Genomic DNA, 18,855 nt, shown 5'->3' on the forward strand with positions numbered 1-18,855 from the left:
CATACATTATGTTTATAGAATGAAATTAATTTGCTGAAATAAGATATATAGTAATTCTACTGTAAAATTTAAATGTCTGTATATACTATGAGTATGCACACAGAACATACACACATACATACAACTCTTTTTTTAGAATTATTATTTAGGAGAATTCAAAGATGAATTTTCATGATGAAATAGATATGGTTAAATGAATTTAACATTTTCTTTGAAATAAAACTATTTTTAGTTTGTCTTAGGCTAATATTGAGATTTTACTAAATGATTTTATCTTTTAAATGCATTTAAAACAAAACAAAGGCTTATCATTATTGAATTGTGTACATTTCAAAGAGGATCATTTTAAATAAAAAAGTTTTAATAGGTGATGCTTCCTTTTAAATTTATATTCTGCGCATCATATTTTGTGTTTTATTTCTTTCCTCAGTATATCCATTCACTTGTAGGAATTTTCAGGTCTGAGAGAGTTATTTGCAGATTTTGGAATTTCTTTTGGATTGAACTTTTAATTATTTATATGGGAAAGTTATTCTCTGGTAAAGAGTTGGTCATTTACAACTAGGTACTAGATTCACAAGACTAGGAAACTTTCCCAGGGGTTCTCTGAGCCGTGTTGGTTGTCATCATAAAATTATGATCACCAAGATTGTTTTGTGGTAAAAATCCTGTTCCTATGACAAAGCCTTTCAAAAGGCTGTTATTTGATGATGGAAATGAAGCCCACTTCCTCTCAATTAAGGAGGTGTTTTATTTTAATCCTCCTAAGGCACACTGCTAAGCAGAGTTTCCTTTTTAAATCTTGTTTAACTAACTGTAGTACATATTTCATTTGCCAGCACGAGATTATCCGTGGACACTCAAAAATAGACGCCCAGAAAAACTTCGAGACTCACTCAAGGAGTTGGAGGTATCTTTCCAAAAGTTTCAAAAATGGCAACAAACAAATCTGTTTTAAAACATCTTTCAACAGTTTTAATTTTCATAAAGGATCAACTCTCCTAGTGATGATAGCTTTGCTTTTGTCTACTGAGGAGTTCCAAAACAGTTGCATCTTTGTGTGGCATGCTGATCTTTTTTTTTTTTTTTTTTTTTTTTTTTGGTGCTTGCAAATCAGAAGCACTCTGATAACAACAATGTGTATAGCCAACTGCACTCTCTCTTTTTCTGTTTCCTTCAGGAATTGATGCAAAACAGTCACTGTGTGCTGAGCAAATGGAAGAACAAATATGTCTGTCAGGTAAAATGGTCTGACATACTTTTGCAGTGTTTAACCAATGGAGCTGAAAACTATGCAGTAATTGGTATTCTTGTGTTTATGATAGATAACGGACAAAAACTTTTTAGGAGTGGATATTTCATAGTTTGAATTCTAGTCATTCTAGAACTAACATTAGACAGATTGACACACCCACCAGGCTGCCTCATTAATCAATATAGTTGTACTGACACTACGAACACTAATAAAAATGGTATTTTTTGTTTAGATTTGTCTGAATGCTGTATTAGATGTTTCCTGGCATAGATTTAATCATATTTTTGAGTGAAGATAAAAGCACAGGACAGAAGGTTTTTTGGCATATTACTCTAATAAGCATTTGTGAGTACCATGCTTATGGAAACCAACAAGCAGACTAGAGTTAGACCTAACATAAGACATTTGCTCTTATTTTTTGAACCCTCTAAGTTGTGCTGTTTAATACAATAGCCACCAGTCACCTGTGGTTATTTAAAAATAAATTTAAACTAATTAAAATTAAAGAAAGTTAAAAATTCAGTTCCTCAGTTACACTACCCACATTTTAAGTGCTCAATAGCCACATGTTGTCATATATAGATAAAGAACATTTCCATCACGGAAAGTTCTGTTAGCACAGTTAGGGCCTAGACAACATGAGCTGCATGTTGAATGGGTCTAGGTTCAGGACATAATAATTAGTGACCATTGATCAGAGAATAATGGACAAATGCCTTAGCTTTGTTTATAGGCTTAAGAAATACTAGTTGCCTAGAAAAATCTTACTTGTTTGTGATTAAAAGAATCATTAGTCATATTCTACTCATGTGTGTAATTGAAGTTACATTAACACTACTAATAATTATAACTTAAGTTTTATGGAATTGAATATCCTATATGAATTTAAGTTCTTACTTGTTTATAATGTGATTTATTTTAGGTCTAACTATTCTTGTTTGAAGTTTAGGCCTATGGGTCTATCCATAAATCTATAACATTGAATTTGTAATTATTATGAGCATATCTTAATTGAGTATTTGAATATAGACTATCATTTTAATGGACTCTAGTTTTTCCTCATTTTTTGTTTAAACAAGCCTACTTTTATTCATGAAGGTAACTAGTTACCTCCTCAAATGGCGTAAATTATTTTTTCCAGAGACTGTTTGCAAGGCTGAATTAATATTATCAGCAGCATAATACTTTCTAAATTTGACTTAGGATTCTATCCAAAAGAATGAGATTATTTAAAAATTCATAATTTGTTTTCATTAAAGTTTTAATCAAACTTTAAAACTTTAATACAAAATATGCTCCAGGAAGTTTTAAACTTAGTAAAACTCATTGTACGTCTCAATGCAATTACTCACCTTAAAAGCAAGCTCAAAATAATTTGACTGGAGGGCAAGCCTACTACCCATAGTAAGAGATCTGTCTTGTGGCCTCCACCCTTACCATTGCACAGGGTAAGTTGGAACATGTCAGGCATCTTAAAATATGCAGTGAAGCATCCCAGTATGCAATCCTTTTTATTTTTTTTATTTTAATTTTTTAAAAAAGATTTTATTTATTTGACAGAGAGAAAGCACACAGGTAGGGGGAGAGGCAGAGGGAGAGGGAGAAGCAGGCTCCCTGCTAAGCAGGGAGTCTGACCAGGGGCTCAATCCCAGGACCCCGAGATTATGACCTGAGCTGAAGTCGGATGCTTAACCGACTGAGCCACCCAGGCGCCCCTAGGCAATCCTTTATAAATAGATGTTATTGCATTTTAATTTTTAAGCAAGTTTGTATGTATTTGTATATAGAGGAATAAGGAGGAGGACGTCCCTCATTATTACTTCAATGCAGAAAAGGAATTTTCATGATAGAATATATATAAAATTACTTCTGTAATTTATAGCAAACTGACAACAGTGGTTTCCTAGGCTTTTGTACCAATGAGTCCCTTTTAATATTTCCAATGAAGTGTCTCTTTCTGTATGTTCTGTCATATTTTGTGCTTTATTTGTGTGATTGATAAGTTATTCCTAAAATAGACCTTTTACTACCAGCACATTCTTGATGTGATGGTATATTTTAATAAGATAACTTGACTTCCACCCTGCCCATCCTGATTAGTCCGCAAATCTTTAGGGCCTTTGAGGGACTTCCTAACATTATTTATCCACTTCCTCAATTTCTAAACAAGACTATGAGCTAACTCTTCTAAAAATATGTGTGTATGTGCATTATCATAAAGATCTCTAATATCATAGTAAATTAAAAATTTGGTGCTTAGTTTTTTAAAGGATCCCCTTAACCTTTTGTTAGTTACAAAATAAGTACTCCCCAATTTACTCCAGGGTCCTCCTTTTGTGAGGTGTGGTGGCTCCACCATAACACAGGCTTAAATTTCTATTAGTAGTTTTCCCCATATATTTAGCCCTAAAATGGTGACAACTGACCACAACATACTCTTAAAAGGGGGTGAAATTAAAGTTGGTGCTAACATAGTTGAACTCTCAGTCTTTGATTGTGGCCACTCCTCAACTACTGTAAATCTTTTACCCCCCAAAATGGCAAATTTAAGACTTATGGAAGTTATCTTGGTTTTCTTCTTTTTACGGGATCCTTATTTCTTCAAAAGGTCTAACTGTTTGGAAATCAGCCAGGCAACTACAGAGACATAAAGGATTTCAGAGGATACATTTTGAGCTTAGGTTTTTCCCTCTGTTGAATAATGAGATTTTATAGGTTGTCATCATAACCAACGCTTAGTTCATGTTGTTGATCCAATGACCTATAAATTATACCATTTAAAAATAATTCCTCCACTTGCAAATTCAAAAGTTTATAAATCAAGATTTACCTGTACATATGCTCTGTATGAAACTTGTTTTTTAAAGTTGTTTTTTCAGGCTATGCCTATTCCTAATTTGAAATGCATTAAAAGTATGAGATGTAATTTAGAGATTTAGTTTCATAAGCTATCAAAATATCTCTCTCTCTTTTTTTTGGTTTTCCTAAAATCATTTTATTATAAGAAAGTGTTTAATAATTTCCACTTTGAATTTCTTAAACCATTTTACAAACTATTCATTTTATAAATATTTTACAAAGGGAATAATAGTTTTAGCATTCGGAGACTATTAAATTGTATACCACTATGGTGGAATTTTTAAATTCTTTTAATTATTGTGCTTTAAGTCACATTCATATTTACAGGTTATTGCATAATTTAAAAGCAAAGTTATTAAGATAGATATAACATCATATATGTCAATTTTAGATTAAATTATTTGAATCAAATATGTATAGTCAGCTACAAAAGTATATGATATAGTTAGCTGTACCCTGATTTCTTTCTGTAACAGTTCCACATTTCTGGATACAATTTTAAAATGCCAGTGGAGAGCCTGGGTTGCTCAGTTGGGTTAAGCGGCTGACTCTTGGTTTCTGCTTGTGTCATGATCTCAGGGTCCTGGGATGGAGCCCTGCATTGGGCTCTGTGCTCAGATGGAAGTCTGCTTGAGAATTCTCTCTCTCCCTCTTCCTCTGCCCCTCCTCCCACTGCTCATGCTTTCTCTCTCTATAATAAATATATCTTTAAAAAATGCCAAGAAAAGATAGTTTTCTTTTTTGGTTCGTATAATGAATTACTTGACATGCTATGTAAGAATATAAATTATTTTTTAAGCCTACCACAGATAAATTGTGAGTGCATGGAACTCATTTTATCATAATTTCCTCAGTTGTAGAGTTGATAGCATCATTAGCTGATCTTTCCTTTCATCAAATTGTATTGAAAATCAGTTTGATTTTCTCATAAAATAATAATTGACAAACCATGACTTTAAGTTACAACTATTAGAAACAGCATATTACTTATATAAAACTTATTACACTGTATTTATTGAGTGCCACCATTATGGGATGCACTAAGGAAGTGTAAGATGTGGGCTGAGTCCCCAGTATAACCTAATGAAGGAATATAGATACATGAAATCACTAAGACACTAAAGAGTACTAAGTTGTAGGATACCAGGTAAAAAGATAATAAAGTTTAGTGAAAAGATAGTAAGAGTTTAGAGAGAAACCATAGAGATTAGCATGGCATTAAGATGTAGGATAAAACAGGAAAACTAGAGGCAGTTTGTATAAAGAACAAATGAGATAGGATAATTATTTTCTGGAAACACCAACCCAAAGGGTTTCTGGATTTGAAGATGCTAAGCACAATACATAGTAGAAGTGAGGTGGCTAGACTGAGAATAAGGGGATTGAGTGAGAGTCTGTATCTGGAATGGTGAGATCTTCCTCAGCTCTTTCCCCTCTCTAGCTGTGAGGTGTAAGTCTCTGTGTAACCTGTTTAAGGGATCCTTCTCTGAAAAAAAGTAGATTATTCCCCTCCCCCACCTGTCAACCCAGCACAATGGCTATAGATACTGATATTTGGTAGTTTCCTTTGAAAAGGTAGATGGGCCAACCAATATCCTTATAGTGGAGTTATAAGTTAATAAGCTTACCAATGCATAAAATGCTCTCATTAAATTTTTAAAGCGACTTACTTTTAAATATAACCAGAGAGCTAGAGATTATGATACTTTTTGAAGAAATTCTCCACCTGTAAATCCAAGATCTTTGTGTGTGAGTTTTTTTTTTTAAAGATTTATTTATTTATTTGAGAGAGTGAGAATGAGAGAGAGAGAGAGTACATGAGAGGGGGGAGGGTTAGGGGGAGAAGCAGGCTCCCCACTGAGCAGGGAGCCCGATGCAGGACTCGATCCCGGGACTCCAGGATCATGACCTGAGCCAAAGGCAGTCGCTTAACCAACTGAGCCACCCAGGCACCCCTTTGTGTGTGAGTTTAAAAAAAACTAAAGATAAAGAATCAGGGACAGTGCAATAAACAACTAAATTCAGGGAATTAAAATTAACCCACAGAGATGTAAAAGGAGCTGTTGCATCTTTAAAACAAGAATAGGAACCTATTTTTAGCAAAGGAATACCTGGGGAAAAGGGAAGGGCCTCTTGGGAATTAAAAATATGACATCATTTAAATAGAAAAACTAATAGAAGAATTGAAAGAGAAAGTTCAAATATCGCTGTACTGCAGAACAGAATGACAAAAGGATAGAGGATCTTTCATAAGAAAGAAGTGAAGAGAAATCTTAGGATGGTAACTGTGCCTTAGGCCTAGAGAGCAACTAGTCCAAATTGGGGCAGGGGACAGAAGATTCTACTAGGAATGTTGGAGGGAGGGAGGGAAGAAAAGGAACTGATAATTCTAATATCTGATCTGATACAGAACTTAAAAAAATAATAAATAAGAAATAAAGAATAGAAGAGAATTAAATCTTGATTCATGATAATAGGAAATCAGTAGTAATGACTAAATAAATAATATGTGGAAGACATTGCTAGTCGCTTGCCCAATATCCATTTTTCTTTATGATCAGGCCCTGATGTTCCCAGTGGCAGTGTGACCAGTTTAAAGCACTCAGTTACCCTCTTCCTTTATGAAGCTGGAGGTGGCTATATGAAGTAGCTCTTGCCAAAGTAAGCACAGGTCACTGGTAGGACTTACAAGAAAACTTACTAAGAGGCCAGACTCGCCTGGGATGTGCCTTTTCAGTTTCTGCTCTTTGCTTGCTTCTCGTCTGGATCTGAGATATGCTTGAGGGTCAGGGACCCACTTTTAACCATTTTTTTTCACTCAAGGCATATATATATATTTTGTGTCTACTATATGCCAGAGAGTATTCTCAATGCTGAGGATACCAGTGAACAAAAAGACGAAATGACCGATATTCCTGTTCCCCTGTGGTTTACATTCCAGTAGGGAGATAGTCCTGAAAATATTGATAAGTAAAATTTAGAGTATGTGAGAAAGTAAAAACTGTTAAGAGAAAATCAAAGCAAGAAAGATAGGGATTTAAGTGTGGAGGATGGTGGGGCATGATGGGCCTGATATTTGGTGACCAGGAAAGGCCTTACTGAAATACCATGTGATTAAGACATGAAGGAGCAAGCAATGGAAGATACCTGGAAAAGAGAGTCCCGGGTAGAGGGAACAGCAGATACAAAGGCCCTGAGATGGGAGGATGCCTGACATGTTTGAAGAATGGGAAAGAGTCAACATGACTAGAATGGAATGAGCAAGGAGAAAGAGTAGCAGGAATTGAAATCAGAAGAAATTAGACACTAGTTATATAGGACCTTTTAGGCCTTTGATAGGACTTGGCTTTTACTCTAAGTGAGATGGGAAACCCTTGAAAGATTTTGAGCTGAGGAGGAACTTGATCTAATTCACTTTTCAGTTGGATCACTCTGGGCATTATGATAGGAACGAACTGAAGAAAATGAAGATGGAACAGGTTAGAAGTCTATTGCCATGGTCCAGATGAATAATGGTGGCCTTGACTGGATGGTAGTGGTTGAGTGGTGAGAAGTGGCCAGATTCTGGGTATATTTTGAATTTTGAGCCATCAGAATTTGCTGATGGATCAAATGTGGTAGATAGAAAAAAATTTCTGAACAGCTAGAAGAATGGAGTTGCCATTTATTGAGATGGGAGAGATTCCAAAGTGACATTTTTGAGGGAAATATCAAGAACTCAGTTTTGGACATCAGTGTTTGAAAGGCCATTAGATATTCAAGTGGAAAAGTCAAATAGTTGAGAGAAAAGTCTGGGTTGGAAAGATGAATTTGGGAGGGAGCCACACAGATGGTATTAAAGCCAAGAGATTGATGAAGATCACCAAGGGAGTGAGTTTAGATACAGAACTAGCGGAAGCTGAAGGGCTGAGTCCTGGGGTCCTCTGGCTTTTGGGGATTGGAGATAGAGAAAGGGAGATATGGAGCAAGGAGACTAAAAAGGAGTAGCCAGAGCACACTGGAAGGAGTGTATATCCTGGAAACTAGGTTTCAAGAAGAAAGTGAAGTGTTACTGTTACATAAGAAACCAGTAGCAAGATGCCTGAGATAGACCATTGAATGGAATAGCACAAAGATCATCAGTGACTTGGATAAAGGCAGTTTCAGTAGATGGTGTGGACAGGAGCCTGGTTGGAATATATTGAAGAGAATGGGAAGGGAGAAATTAGGAATTAACAACATAAGGGGTTATGTTATAAAGGAGAATGGAGAAATAGGGCAGGAGATTGAAGGAGAAGTGGAGTCAAAAGAGGTTCTTATTTCTTTTTTAGATAGGAGAAATAACATCTATTTCTAGTTGGTATGCTAATGGGAATGACCCAATAGAGAGGGGAAAAACTGATTTGGGGAAAGAGGAGAATTAATTGCTCAAGTAATGTTCACAAGAAGCCACTTAATAGAGGGAGAGGGGATGAAAAGTAGGTGCCTGGTACCTGATGAAACCATGGACCTGTCTTATCAGGCATGGACTGCCTAACTGTAGATTTCTGGTTCTGTGAGGAAAAACAAACCCATTCTATTAAGTGATTGGGTTTTTTCTTTGTTTGTTCTCTATTTTTTAGGTTTCTGTTACATGCACCTGAATGCAATTCTAAGTGACAAAACATGCTTAGAAATGTGGGCATAGAACCAGAAGGAGCTACTCTAAGAGTTAAAAATGGTCTTATTTGCAAGTGGGATGAGAGGCTATCGTGGGAATAGGCAGTAAACAGTTGTTTTAATTCCAGGTATTCTTCAACATTTTAACAATTTATACATGTATTTCTTTAACTGAAACCTTTTTTTAAAAAAGATTTTATTTATTAGAGAGAGAGGGCACAAGCAGGGGGAGTGGCAGTGGGAGAGGGAGAAGCAGGCTCCCCGCTGAGCAGGGAGCCTAACACTGGGCTCGATCCCAGGACCCTGGGATCATGACCTGAGCTAAAGGCAGATGCTTAACTGACTGAGCCACCCAGGCGCCCCTTTAATTGAAGTCTTTTTTAAACATGCCCAGAGTGCTTCTAAGAAGCAGATGTGAAGCTGCACTAGGGGCCCCTGGCTGCCTCGGTCAGTAGAGCATGCAACTCTTGATCTCGGGGTCAGGAGTTTAAGCCTCATGTTGGGTGTAGAGATCACTTAAAAAATAAATAAATAAAGATTAAAAAGAAGATGAACTAGGAATGCAGGAGATTTATGGGGGAGATGTGAAAGAGAAAGCGGGAGGGGAGCAAAAGTAGGTGGGAAGGGCCTTTTGACTGGGATACTGGTCTGAACTCTGAAAGGAGAAAGTGCAGATTGTGTATAAAGGGCCTCAGGCTATAGCATGGTGCTGAGAAAGTTTCAGGGAGGATAAATGGGGAGTCCCTGAGCCAAAGTTGCTCATTAGAGGAGTCCCCTGTTGAACTAGCACCTGACCATGCTGAAACATTGGCCAGTAGCCACCAGGGAAAGTGTAGCTTTTGTCAGTCAGCTATGACACAGGTTCCCAGCCTCTGTTCCTCCTGAAGAATCTCTGAGTACTGCACATCCATGGCCATCATTCCCACAGATTTACATTAAAAATAAGAACATGTGTTTCTATATTTGCGCATATACAATACTCTACCTTAGTAATCTTAATGTTCAGCTAGCCAATTTAATATCATGCCTTAATAATTACTCTTTCTTAGGCAAAAATTAATTCTTTTCCAGGAAAAACAGAAAATTTACATTATAGCTTGATGATCTCAATCCAGAGTTTAATGACCTATGACAATTCACTGATACAGTAAATATTTACTCTTAAAAATACAGTAAGATATGAACCCAGTTTTGGAACATGGTTATGACACAAAGAAAATTTTGATCTTTATAATAATGTATCTTTGTATCATCAACTTACATTTCCTTCCTGTTCTTTTCATAAATGGTTCTTTCTTTTCTTTTATTAATTGTTTTCATTTTAAAGCATTTCTTTAAAGAAACTTGTAATTTCCCTGCCTCCGCCCTTGGCATTCATTTCTAATAATGTTTTGGAAGCTTCAAGGTATTTTGCCCCAAAGGAAGCTAGTTCAGGATTGTGAATTTCCCTCATATATTCAGTTATAGTTAATAGTAAATATATGGAAAGCTAAATGAGTTCAAAATCTGAATAATCTGTCTCTTGTTGATTTTCATATTTCACACATCCTATTAGAAAGTAACTATGGTTATTGAGGAATTAATTTTTTTCTTTCAATCTCTTTGTGTTATGTTTTCAAATGGCTACTAAGTTGTTGGGACATAAATACCTATTAAGTTGTTGGAGTCTATTTATTAAATGGAACTGCAGTTACATTTGGCCTGGGGGCACCATAAGATTACTGAGACATATAGGATGCCATGAAATGAGAAACTTTGGGAGCCCCTGGCCTAGATTTTGGATCCCATGCCCTCTGGCCTTCTCAGGACCCCAAATGATTGTCATTTGTTTTATATGTAGCATAATGGTGGAAAGCACAAACTGCTTCATTCTTCATGGTGTCAAATCTTGGCTTTACTAGCTGTGTGACTTTGGGAAGTTACTTCACCTCTCTGTGCCAGAGTTTATTTAACTATAAAATGAAGATAAAAACTTATAAGTTTATTGTAAGAAGTTAAAATATATAAAATTTTTAGTTTCTGGCACAGACCTGCTTTTTAAACTTTCTGTTAACTAGATCTTTTGAATCAACTTAAGATTTTTTTATTTAAAAAATATTTTTATTGTGGTAAAAAAAGATAAAATTTGCCATCTTAACCATTTTTAAGTGCATAGTTCAGTAATGCTAAATATATTCATATTGTTGTGAAACAGATCTCCAGAACTTTTTCATCTTGAGAAACTGAACCTTTATATCCCTTAAACAACAAATCCTCTTTCCCCCTCCTCCCAGTCCCTGGCAACCACCATTCTACTCTCTATTTCTGTGAGTTTGACTATTTTAGATACCTCATATAAGTAGAATCATGCAGTATTTGTTCTTCTGTGACTGACTTATTTCACTTAGCATAATATCCTCATGGTTCATCCATGTTGTGGCATGTGACAGGAATTCCTTACTTTTTAAGGCTGAATAATATTTCACTGTATGTATATACCACATTTTGTTTATCTGTTCGTTCACTGATGGACAATTGGGTTGCTTCCTTCTCTTGACTATGTGAATAATGCTGCTATGAACATGGGGTACAAATATCTCTTCAAGACCTTGCTTTCATTTCTTTTGGATATATATCCACAAGTTGGGTTGTTGAATCAGATGATTGTTCTATTTTAGTTTTTCAAGGAAACTCCATACGGTCTTCCATAGTGATTGTACCATTTTACAATCCTAGCATGGTACACAAGGGTTCCAGTTTCTCTACATCCTCACCACTTTTTGTTTTTTGTGTTTTTTTTGATAGTTGCTGTCCTAATGGGTGTGAAGTGATATCTCATTGTGGTTTTGATTTGCATTTCTCTAATGATTAGTGATGTTGAACATCATTTCCTTTGCTTGTTGGCCATTTGTATATTTTTTTTGGAGAAATGTCTATTCATGTGTTTTGCCCATTTTTTAATGATTATATGATTTTTTGTTACTGATTTATAGGAGTTTAAAACATATATTCTGGATATTAACCCCTTATCAGATGTATGATTTGCAAATATTCTCTTCCATTGTGTGGATTGCCTTTTTTTACCTGTTGATTGTGTCCTTTAATACATTAAAGTCTTAAAGTTTGATGTAGTTCCATTTGTCTATTTTTTCTTTTGTTTATGCTTTTGGTATTATATTTAAGAAATCATTGTCAAATCCAATGTCATGAAGCTGCTTCCCTGTGGTTTCTTTGAGGAATTTTATACTTTTGTGTCTAAGTGTAGATCTTTAATCCATTTTGGTATTTTTGTGTATGTGTAGGAGTTCACCTTCATTCTTTTGCATGTGGATATCCAGTTTTTCCCACACCATTTGTTGAAGTGACTGTCCTTTCCTCTTGAATGGTCTTGGCCCTCTTGTTGAAGATCACTTTGAGCATTATTTGTGAGGGTTTATTTCTGAGCTCCCTGTTCTGTTCCATTGATCTATAGGTTTGTCTCTATGGCAGAATCACACCATTTTGATTACTGTGGCTTTATAATATGTTTTGAAATCACGTAATGTGAATCTTCTAACTTTGTTCTTTTTCAAAATTGTTTTGGCTATTTGGGATCCCTGAGATTCCCAATTAGCTTTTAAATAGGCGCAACTCCTTTCTTTTTAAACAAATAACCACAAGTCTTATTCATCACTGGTACTACCAGGTCTTATTGCTTTTTTCAAAAGCAAATTTCTCAAAAGAATTGTCCCTATTTGTAGTCTCCCTTTCCTTATTGCTCACTCAGGGTTCAGCCAACTCCAGTTGCGCTTTTGTCCTGATGATTATGCTGAAAAACTTGCCATTAAGGTCACAAAAAACTCCATATTACTAAATGCAATGAACTTTTTTTTTTAAAAGCGTCATCTTAAATACACAGGATTCAACACTACTGACCACCCCCCCTTTTTTTTTTTGGTTTTGTTTTGTTTTGTTTTAGAGTGGGGTGGAAGGGCAGAGGGAGAGGGAGAAAGAGAATCTTAAGCAGACTCGCCCAGCACGGAGCCTGATGCAGGGCTCGGTCTCACAACCCTGAGATCATGACCTGAGCTGAAATCAGGAGTTGGATGCTTAACTGACTGAGCCACCCAAGCACTGCACCACTCCCTTGTTCTTGAAGTGCTTTTTTCCTATTAATTCTCCTGATACTTTGTTCTTCCCATATTCTTTCTACCTCTCTGGCATTCTTGGCCTCCTTTTCAGGCCCATACTCCTTTCCTGTGTCCTTGAATGTTGGAATTCCTCAAGGCCCAATTCTAAGCCCTGTCCTCTCTCCTCTGAACTCCCGAGTTATCAAATTTATATCTATAGCTTTAATGGCTTCTTTATAGAGCTCAGACCTTTTCCCTTTGCTCCAAATCCATAAATCTAGTTGCCTACTTAATGTCTCCCCTTGGATACTTCAAAGATATTTCAAACATGGTATATATTTTTTTAATTAAAAAAATTTTTAAGTAAACTTTACCCACCCCCCCCCCCATGTGGGGCTTCAGCTCACAACACTGAGATCAGGAGTCACATGCTGTACCAACTGAACCAGCCAGGCACTCCTAAACATAGTATCTTTAAAATGGAACTCAGAGCCCTTTACCTGTTCTTCTTTTGCTATTCCAGTCTCAGTGAATAGCTCTGCCTTCCTTCCACTTACAGAAACCAGAAAGCTGGAAGTCTCCTGTTTATCTTAGAAATTACCTTCTTCTTTACCTAACTCCCCCCACCACCACACACACATGTCTAACTGAACTCTTATTGTTGATTTTATCTCCTAAATCTCTCTCACACTGGCTGGAGGCTTTCCATCCCTTTGCTAATAACTTTAGTCAGAGCCACCTCACTTCATCTCTCTTTTAGACTACTTAAACACTTCCTAAATGTTCTACCTGCTTCCATTTTTGCTCCCCATCAGTCTACCCTCCACACTGTAGCCAAAATGATTTTTTAAAGGCAAACTGGTCACTCTTCTCTTTAAAACCCTCCCACAACTCTGTAGAATAGACAGGAAACTGAAAACTGATTAACTAGGGCAGGGGTAAGGGAGCATGGGTGGGAGGGATACAGGAAAAGGAATAAGACTTTTTAAAAAAAAAAAGATTTATTCATTTATTTGACAGAGAACAAGGTGGGGGGCAGAGGGAGAGGGAGAGAGAGAATCTCAAGCAGACATCGCACTGAGCACCGAGCCTGATATGGGGCTCAGTCTCACAACCCTGAGATCATGACCTGAGCCAAAATCAAGAGTTGGACTCTCAACAGACTGAGCCACCCACAGCGCCCCAGGAACAAGACTTTTAACTGTTACCTCTGTATAATTTGTTGTTGTTTTCTTTTGGAACTACATGAATGTATTATCCATTCCAAAAATTAAATCAATAAATTGAATTTTAAAAATTATAGCATCACACTACTCTTAAAAGCTAGACTGAACTCCTAGTCTACTTACCTTTTTAACTTCATCCCCTACTATACTCTCTTTTAAAAATTGGGGTACCTGGGTGGCTGAGTTGGTTAAGTGTTAGACTCTTGATTTCAGCTCAGGGTTGTGAGATCAAGCCCCAAGTTGGGCTCTGTGCTGGGCGTGGAGTTGGCTTAAGACTCTCTCCTTCTCCCATTGCCCCTCCCCCACCCCCGCTCACATGCACATTCTCTCTCAAAAAATTTAAGAAAAAAATTTCAGTGCCCTAACAAAACAAAATAAATCTCAGTGCCTCAGCCACACAAGCTTCTGTCAGTCCCTCATGCTCTACATGCTTTCTCTTGCTTCAGGGCCTTTGCCTAAACTGTTCCTAGCTCTGCCTAAAGTGCCCTTTGCTCCCCTTTTCACTGAGGTAACACGCTGCTATCCATACATCTCAGACCACCAGTTATCCCTTCTGTAGGGAAGCCTTCCCTGACAAGTTCTGTCCTCTATTATGTGCTTTTACAAGACCATGTACTGCTTGGCACTCATTGTATTTCCAGTTTTACATTTATTATATGACCATCTAATTACTATCTGCCTCACCGATTTGACTAAAAAGTTCCAGGGGGCAGGGACTGTGCTTGGTATGTTAAATTAGAGCAAAGTTATAAACTATTTGGGAGAAGTTATAAAACTGCTCAGTATTTTGTGATAGATTTTTATTTTTAAAGATTTTTGTGGTTTTATATTTCTAGCTGAACAAAAAGAAGTAGTAACAATTTAACGATACTAATCCTAAGAAATCTCTGCTGTGCTTAAGCCCAGCATCATACTCTGTGTTGTTAAATTAGGAAGGTATCTGACTGCATATTAAGGGTGAGTGTGTGTATGTGTGTGTTTGAATTAACTCAGGAAGTGCCTGTTGTCAGTCTTTAAGAGGTGACGTATATACAAAATTTCCAAGCTTACTTTTCTGGAACATCTTCAGAGATTAATATTTCCCAGACTATGCCTTGGGAAATGCTCTTTTAGATTTATGCTATATTAGTATTTTATTACAGGGAAGGAGAAGCAGAATGTTTCAGGGGCAACTGTTGAGTATGGTCCTAATCAAAGAGAACAGATAAGGAGTTATATTAAGAATGGTACATTTTAGAGAATTGAAGAAAATCGGCAGAATATTGGTGAATTTGAAATCTGTTGGGTGAAGGTGACCAATTAAAAATGGTAAATTCAAACAAAAGGAACTGAAAAAAGATTTAGTGGTGATCTTTATTCCGTTTTAATGTTTTAAAATTTAAAATAATGGGCGCCTGGGTGGCTCAGTTGGTTAAGCGACTGCCTTCGGCTCAGGTCATGATCCTGGAGTCCCGGGATCGAGTCCCACATCGGGCTCCCTGCTCAGCAGGGAGTCTGCTTCTCCCTCTGACCCTCTTCCCTCTCGTGCTCTCTATCTCTCATTCTCTCTCTCTCAAATAAATAAATAAAATCTTTAAAAAAAATAAAGTAAAATTTAAAATAATTAGGGGTGCCTGGCTCATTCAGTCGGTAGAACATGTACTCTTGATCTTAGGGTTGTGAGTTCAAGCCTCATGTTGGGTGTGGAGCCTACTTAAAATAAAAAATAGATAAAAAATTAAAAAATAAAATTTAAAATAATTAAAATGACTCCTTACCACTCTAAAATGGCATACAATAAGAACAGGTATATAGTAAAAAGTAAAAGTACCCCCCAACCCCAAGCTCCTTCCCCTCTTCATGATAACCACAGTTAACAGTTTGGTTTATGTCCTTCCTCCATGTATTTACAAACACTTCTCTGTGTTTATGTATGCATATACATTTGTTTTTAAAATAAGTGGTATTACTCTGTACATACTGTTCTGTAATTTGCTTCACATAACTGTATAACATACCTGTCAATGATCTACATCTACCTCCTTATTTTTAGTAGGTGCATAATAATCCATAATTTGGATCTACCATACTTTACAGTGATATTCTTTTTTGTAAGTAAATAAATTGGACATGGATGGACAATCTAATAAAGCATTATGATAAGAAAAAAAAGTGTTTTGATTTTTTATTTTTAGTAAGTGAAATTGCAGAGGAGAGGGACTCAGTCCAGTTTCCTACTTGATCCTTTTAGTAAGGATCCACTGTTGTAGTTCATTTTCAGTATGATTTAAAGTCTGACTTCTTACAAACAGATTTTGTGGCATAAAAGCATCTCTTTAAAACCATAAAATAAGAAATATATTTGTGACCAAATAAGAGTGCTTCTTTGTTTTTAAAAAGTTTTATAGAAAAATACCAAAAACATATAAAAAGTTAAAAAATCATCCATAATCCCAATTTTTAAAAACTGTGTGAGGCCAGAAGTTAAAATTCATGCCTCTAGCTCCTAATTTCACCTCTTTGAGGTATGTTGTGTCAACAGTTTTGGGCATATTCTTTCTGACATTATCTTGTATTTATGCACATAATTTCTACATGCATATATATACACACACATACCACAGCACTTTTTTCCTAATAAAATGGGATGATGCTCTTCATGCAGGTCTGCAACTTTTAGAAATTCTGCACACACCCCTTACTCAACAATGTATCATAGACTTGGGCAGAAAACTTCTGATTAAATAAACTTATCTTTTATGTTATCTCTATTTGTTTTCTTGTACTAACAACATTCACAATAACCAAACTCATAAGCTACTGATTTATTAACTGGTATGTCAGTTTATTAATTTATAGTGTCATAATATCTGGCATCATAGATTTTTGTTCATTTGCTTGGGGCATTCCCACCTGATGGCTGAATTACTCAAGAGACAAAATTATAGATAAGAAGGCTGATTGGTGAGCTAAGAATTAGAACAAAAGTGAGGAGGTGTTCTTACAGGATATTTCTCTCAAGCTATGGTAGCTCTCTGACTTGCCCTGGGGCTCTTTCTGTCTTGACAACCGGCATTAGTTATCACTCATTGCCCTGAACATGGTGAGAAGCATACAGAACAGGCTTCGTCCAGGCTCCTGATCTGAACTGTGCACAGCTCACCACTCCATTTACGATATCTGACCAGGTGTTCAGACATTACCCTTTCTTTATGTGAGGAAAGTGTTGATTAGAATTTGAGGATCCCCCAAATCTGCCTGATGCAGATAGGGAGAACCTTCATCATAGCAGCTCATTTACGAGCACTCTCTTCGGGTGAGCCTCTGTGGAAGCGACTCACAGATAGAGCTGTGATCACCAGTGTCTCCAGACATTGCCATATGTCCCCTGGTGGCCAAAATCAGTCCCAGTTGAGAACCACTGGTTTAGAGGGTGACTGGGTTAGATTGAAGAGTGAGCAACAGAGAGGAAGAGAGGAAAACTGGATGGGATATTACAGGGTATTAGTTCCTCAGTGGTGTGAGAAAGAATACTGAATTTGTCCTATGTCTTGGTCTCTACTTTTCCACTAATTATGAGACCTTTGGTTAGTTGCTTTACCTTCCTGGTCATGAATTAGTATGAGAATTAACCTTGTTACTATTATTTTTTTTAACTTGTATACTTATTAGATACCGGAGTTGTACTGTCATTTTACATGCACTATAATGTGTATAGAAGTCCTATGTAAATTGTAAAATTTTGTACAAAAGTACTGTGCTATCTGGTATGATTTCCTGTTTACTTCTTACCAATGCTTTTATCCCTTTTGATCTTTGAAACTACTGGCAAATAGGAGATTTACCTTTGTACTTTTTATGTGTGTATGAATTTCACCATGATTATAAATATTTTCTAGGAATGATCACTTTTATGTAATAATTATATATAAACATAAAAGAGGTGGCTTGAAAATTACATTAGGGATTAAAAAGTAGCATTACTCATAGTAAATGAGAAAAGGAGATTTCTTATATTGAAATAGACTTAGCAGGCAAATTTCTAGGCATGTATGTATTCCATATATTGAATAGCACTGTACAAATCTTTGGGAAACCCCATTGTTAACACTTCTCTATCCAGAAAAATACCTGTTTACTTCTTGTCCTTTTGTTTCTTGTCCTTAAGTCAATTCCCTCTGAAAAGTCAATTAAACTTTTTTTGTCCTTGTCTTAACTGCATTCACTTTTGTTTCTCCACTTTAATGGATTAGTCAGGCATGGTTTCCCTCTATACTCAAATGTTTGCTGAATGAAGGAATAAATTACAGAAGACATGTTATCTTTTTTCCAGCAGGTTGTCTGCTAAAATGATCAGTGACTCTACTCTTCATTATAGATTTCCCCAATGTAAAATTGTTTAACTATCGATAGCTCTCAGAGTTTCTCCAGAATTTATCCCATGGTTTGGATTGGGGGCAGGATTGAGTGACTGTTGGGTACCATCGTGATGTAAATTCACTGGACCTCCAAGGGAGTGGCTCTATAATACTTTAAATATTTCCTTCAGCCCTAGAATTCACTCCAGTGGTCCTAATACTTTGTTGTCTCTCTGGATTGTGGTGTTCAGCACCTGCTGTTTCCCACATGCCTGCTAATGATTTTGGGAATCAGACTTTGCTGCCTGTTCATGACTTAATTTTCAGATCATGGATTGAACCTGTCACTCATTGTTGATTTTTAGTACTGACCCTGCATACCTTTACTTTTCATTTTCTCCTCAGATGCAATAATAGTCACATGGATTTAAGAGTTTTCTTAACCAATGAGA

The 18,855-nt window shown here is 36.4% G+C and overlaps 1 protein-coding gene across 1 annotated transcript in view; it reads left to right on the forward strand.

The window, feature by feature from the left end:
• The window catches only part of WDPCP (WD repeat containing planar cell polarity effector), a 281,366-nt gene that overhangs the window by 7,051 nt on the left and 255,460 nt on the right, over nt 1–18,855 (forward strand). The window contains exons 4-5 of the mRNA XM_028089705.2: nt 840–910; nt 1,181–1,240. Of these exons, the coding sequence (XP_027945506.2) occupies nt 840–910; nt 1,181–1,240 (131 nt within the window). The remainder of the gene's footprint in view (nt 1–839; nt 911–1,180; nt 1,241–18,855) is intronic.

This window comes from Eumetopias jubatus, unplaced genomic scaffold (genome assembly GCF_037043125.1).
Source record: "Eumetopias jubatus isolate StellerSeaLion01/CBP00866 unplaced genomic scaffold, mEumJub1_p1.0 scaffold_9, whole genome shotgun sequence".
Lineage (NCBI taxonomy): Eukaryota > Metazoa > Chordata > Mammalia > Carnivora > Otariidae > Eumetopias > Eumetopias jubatus.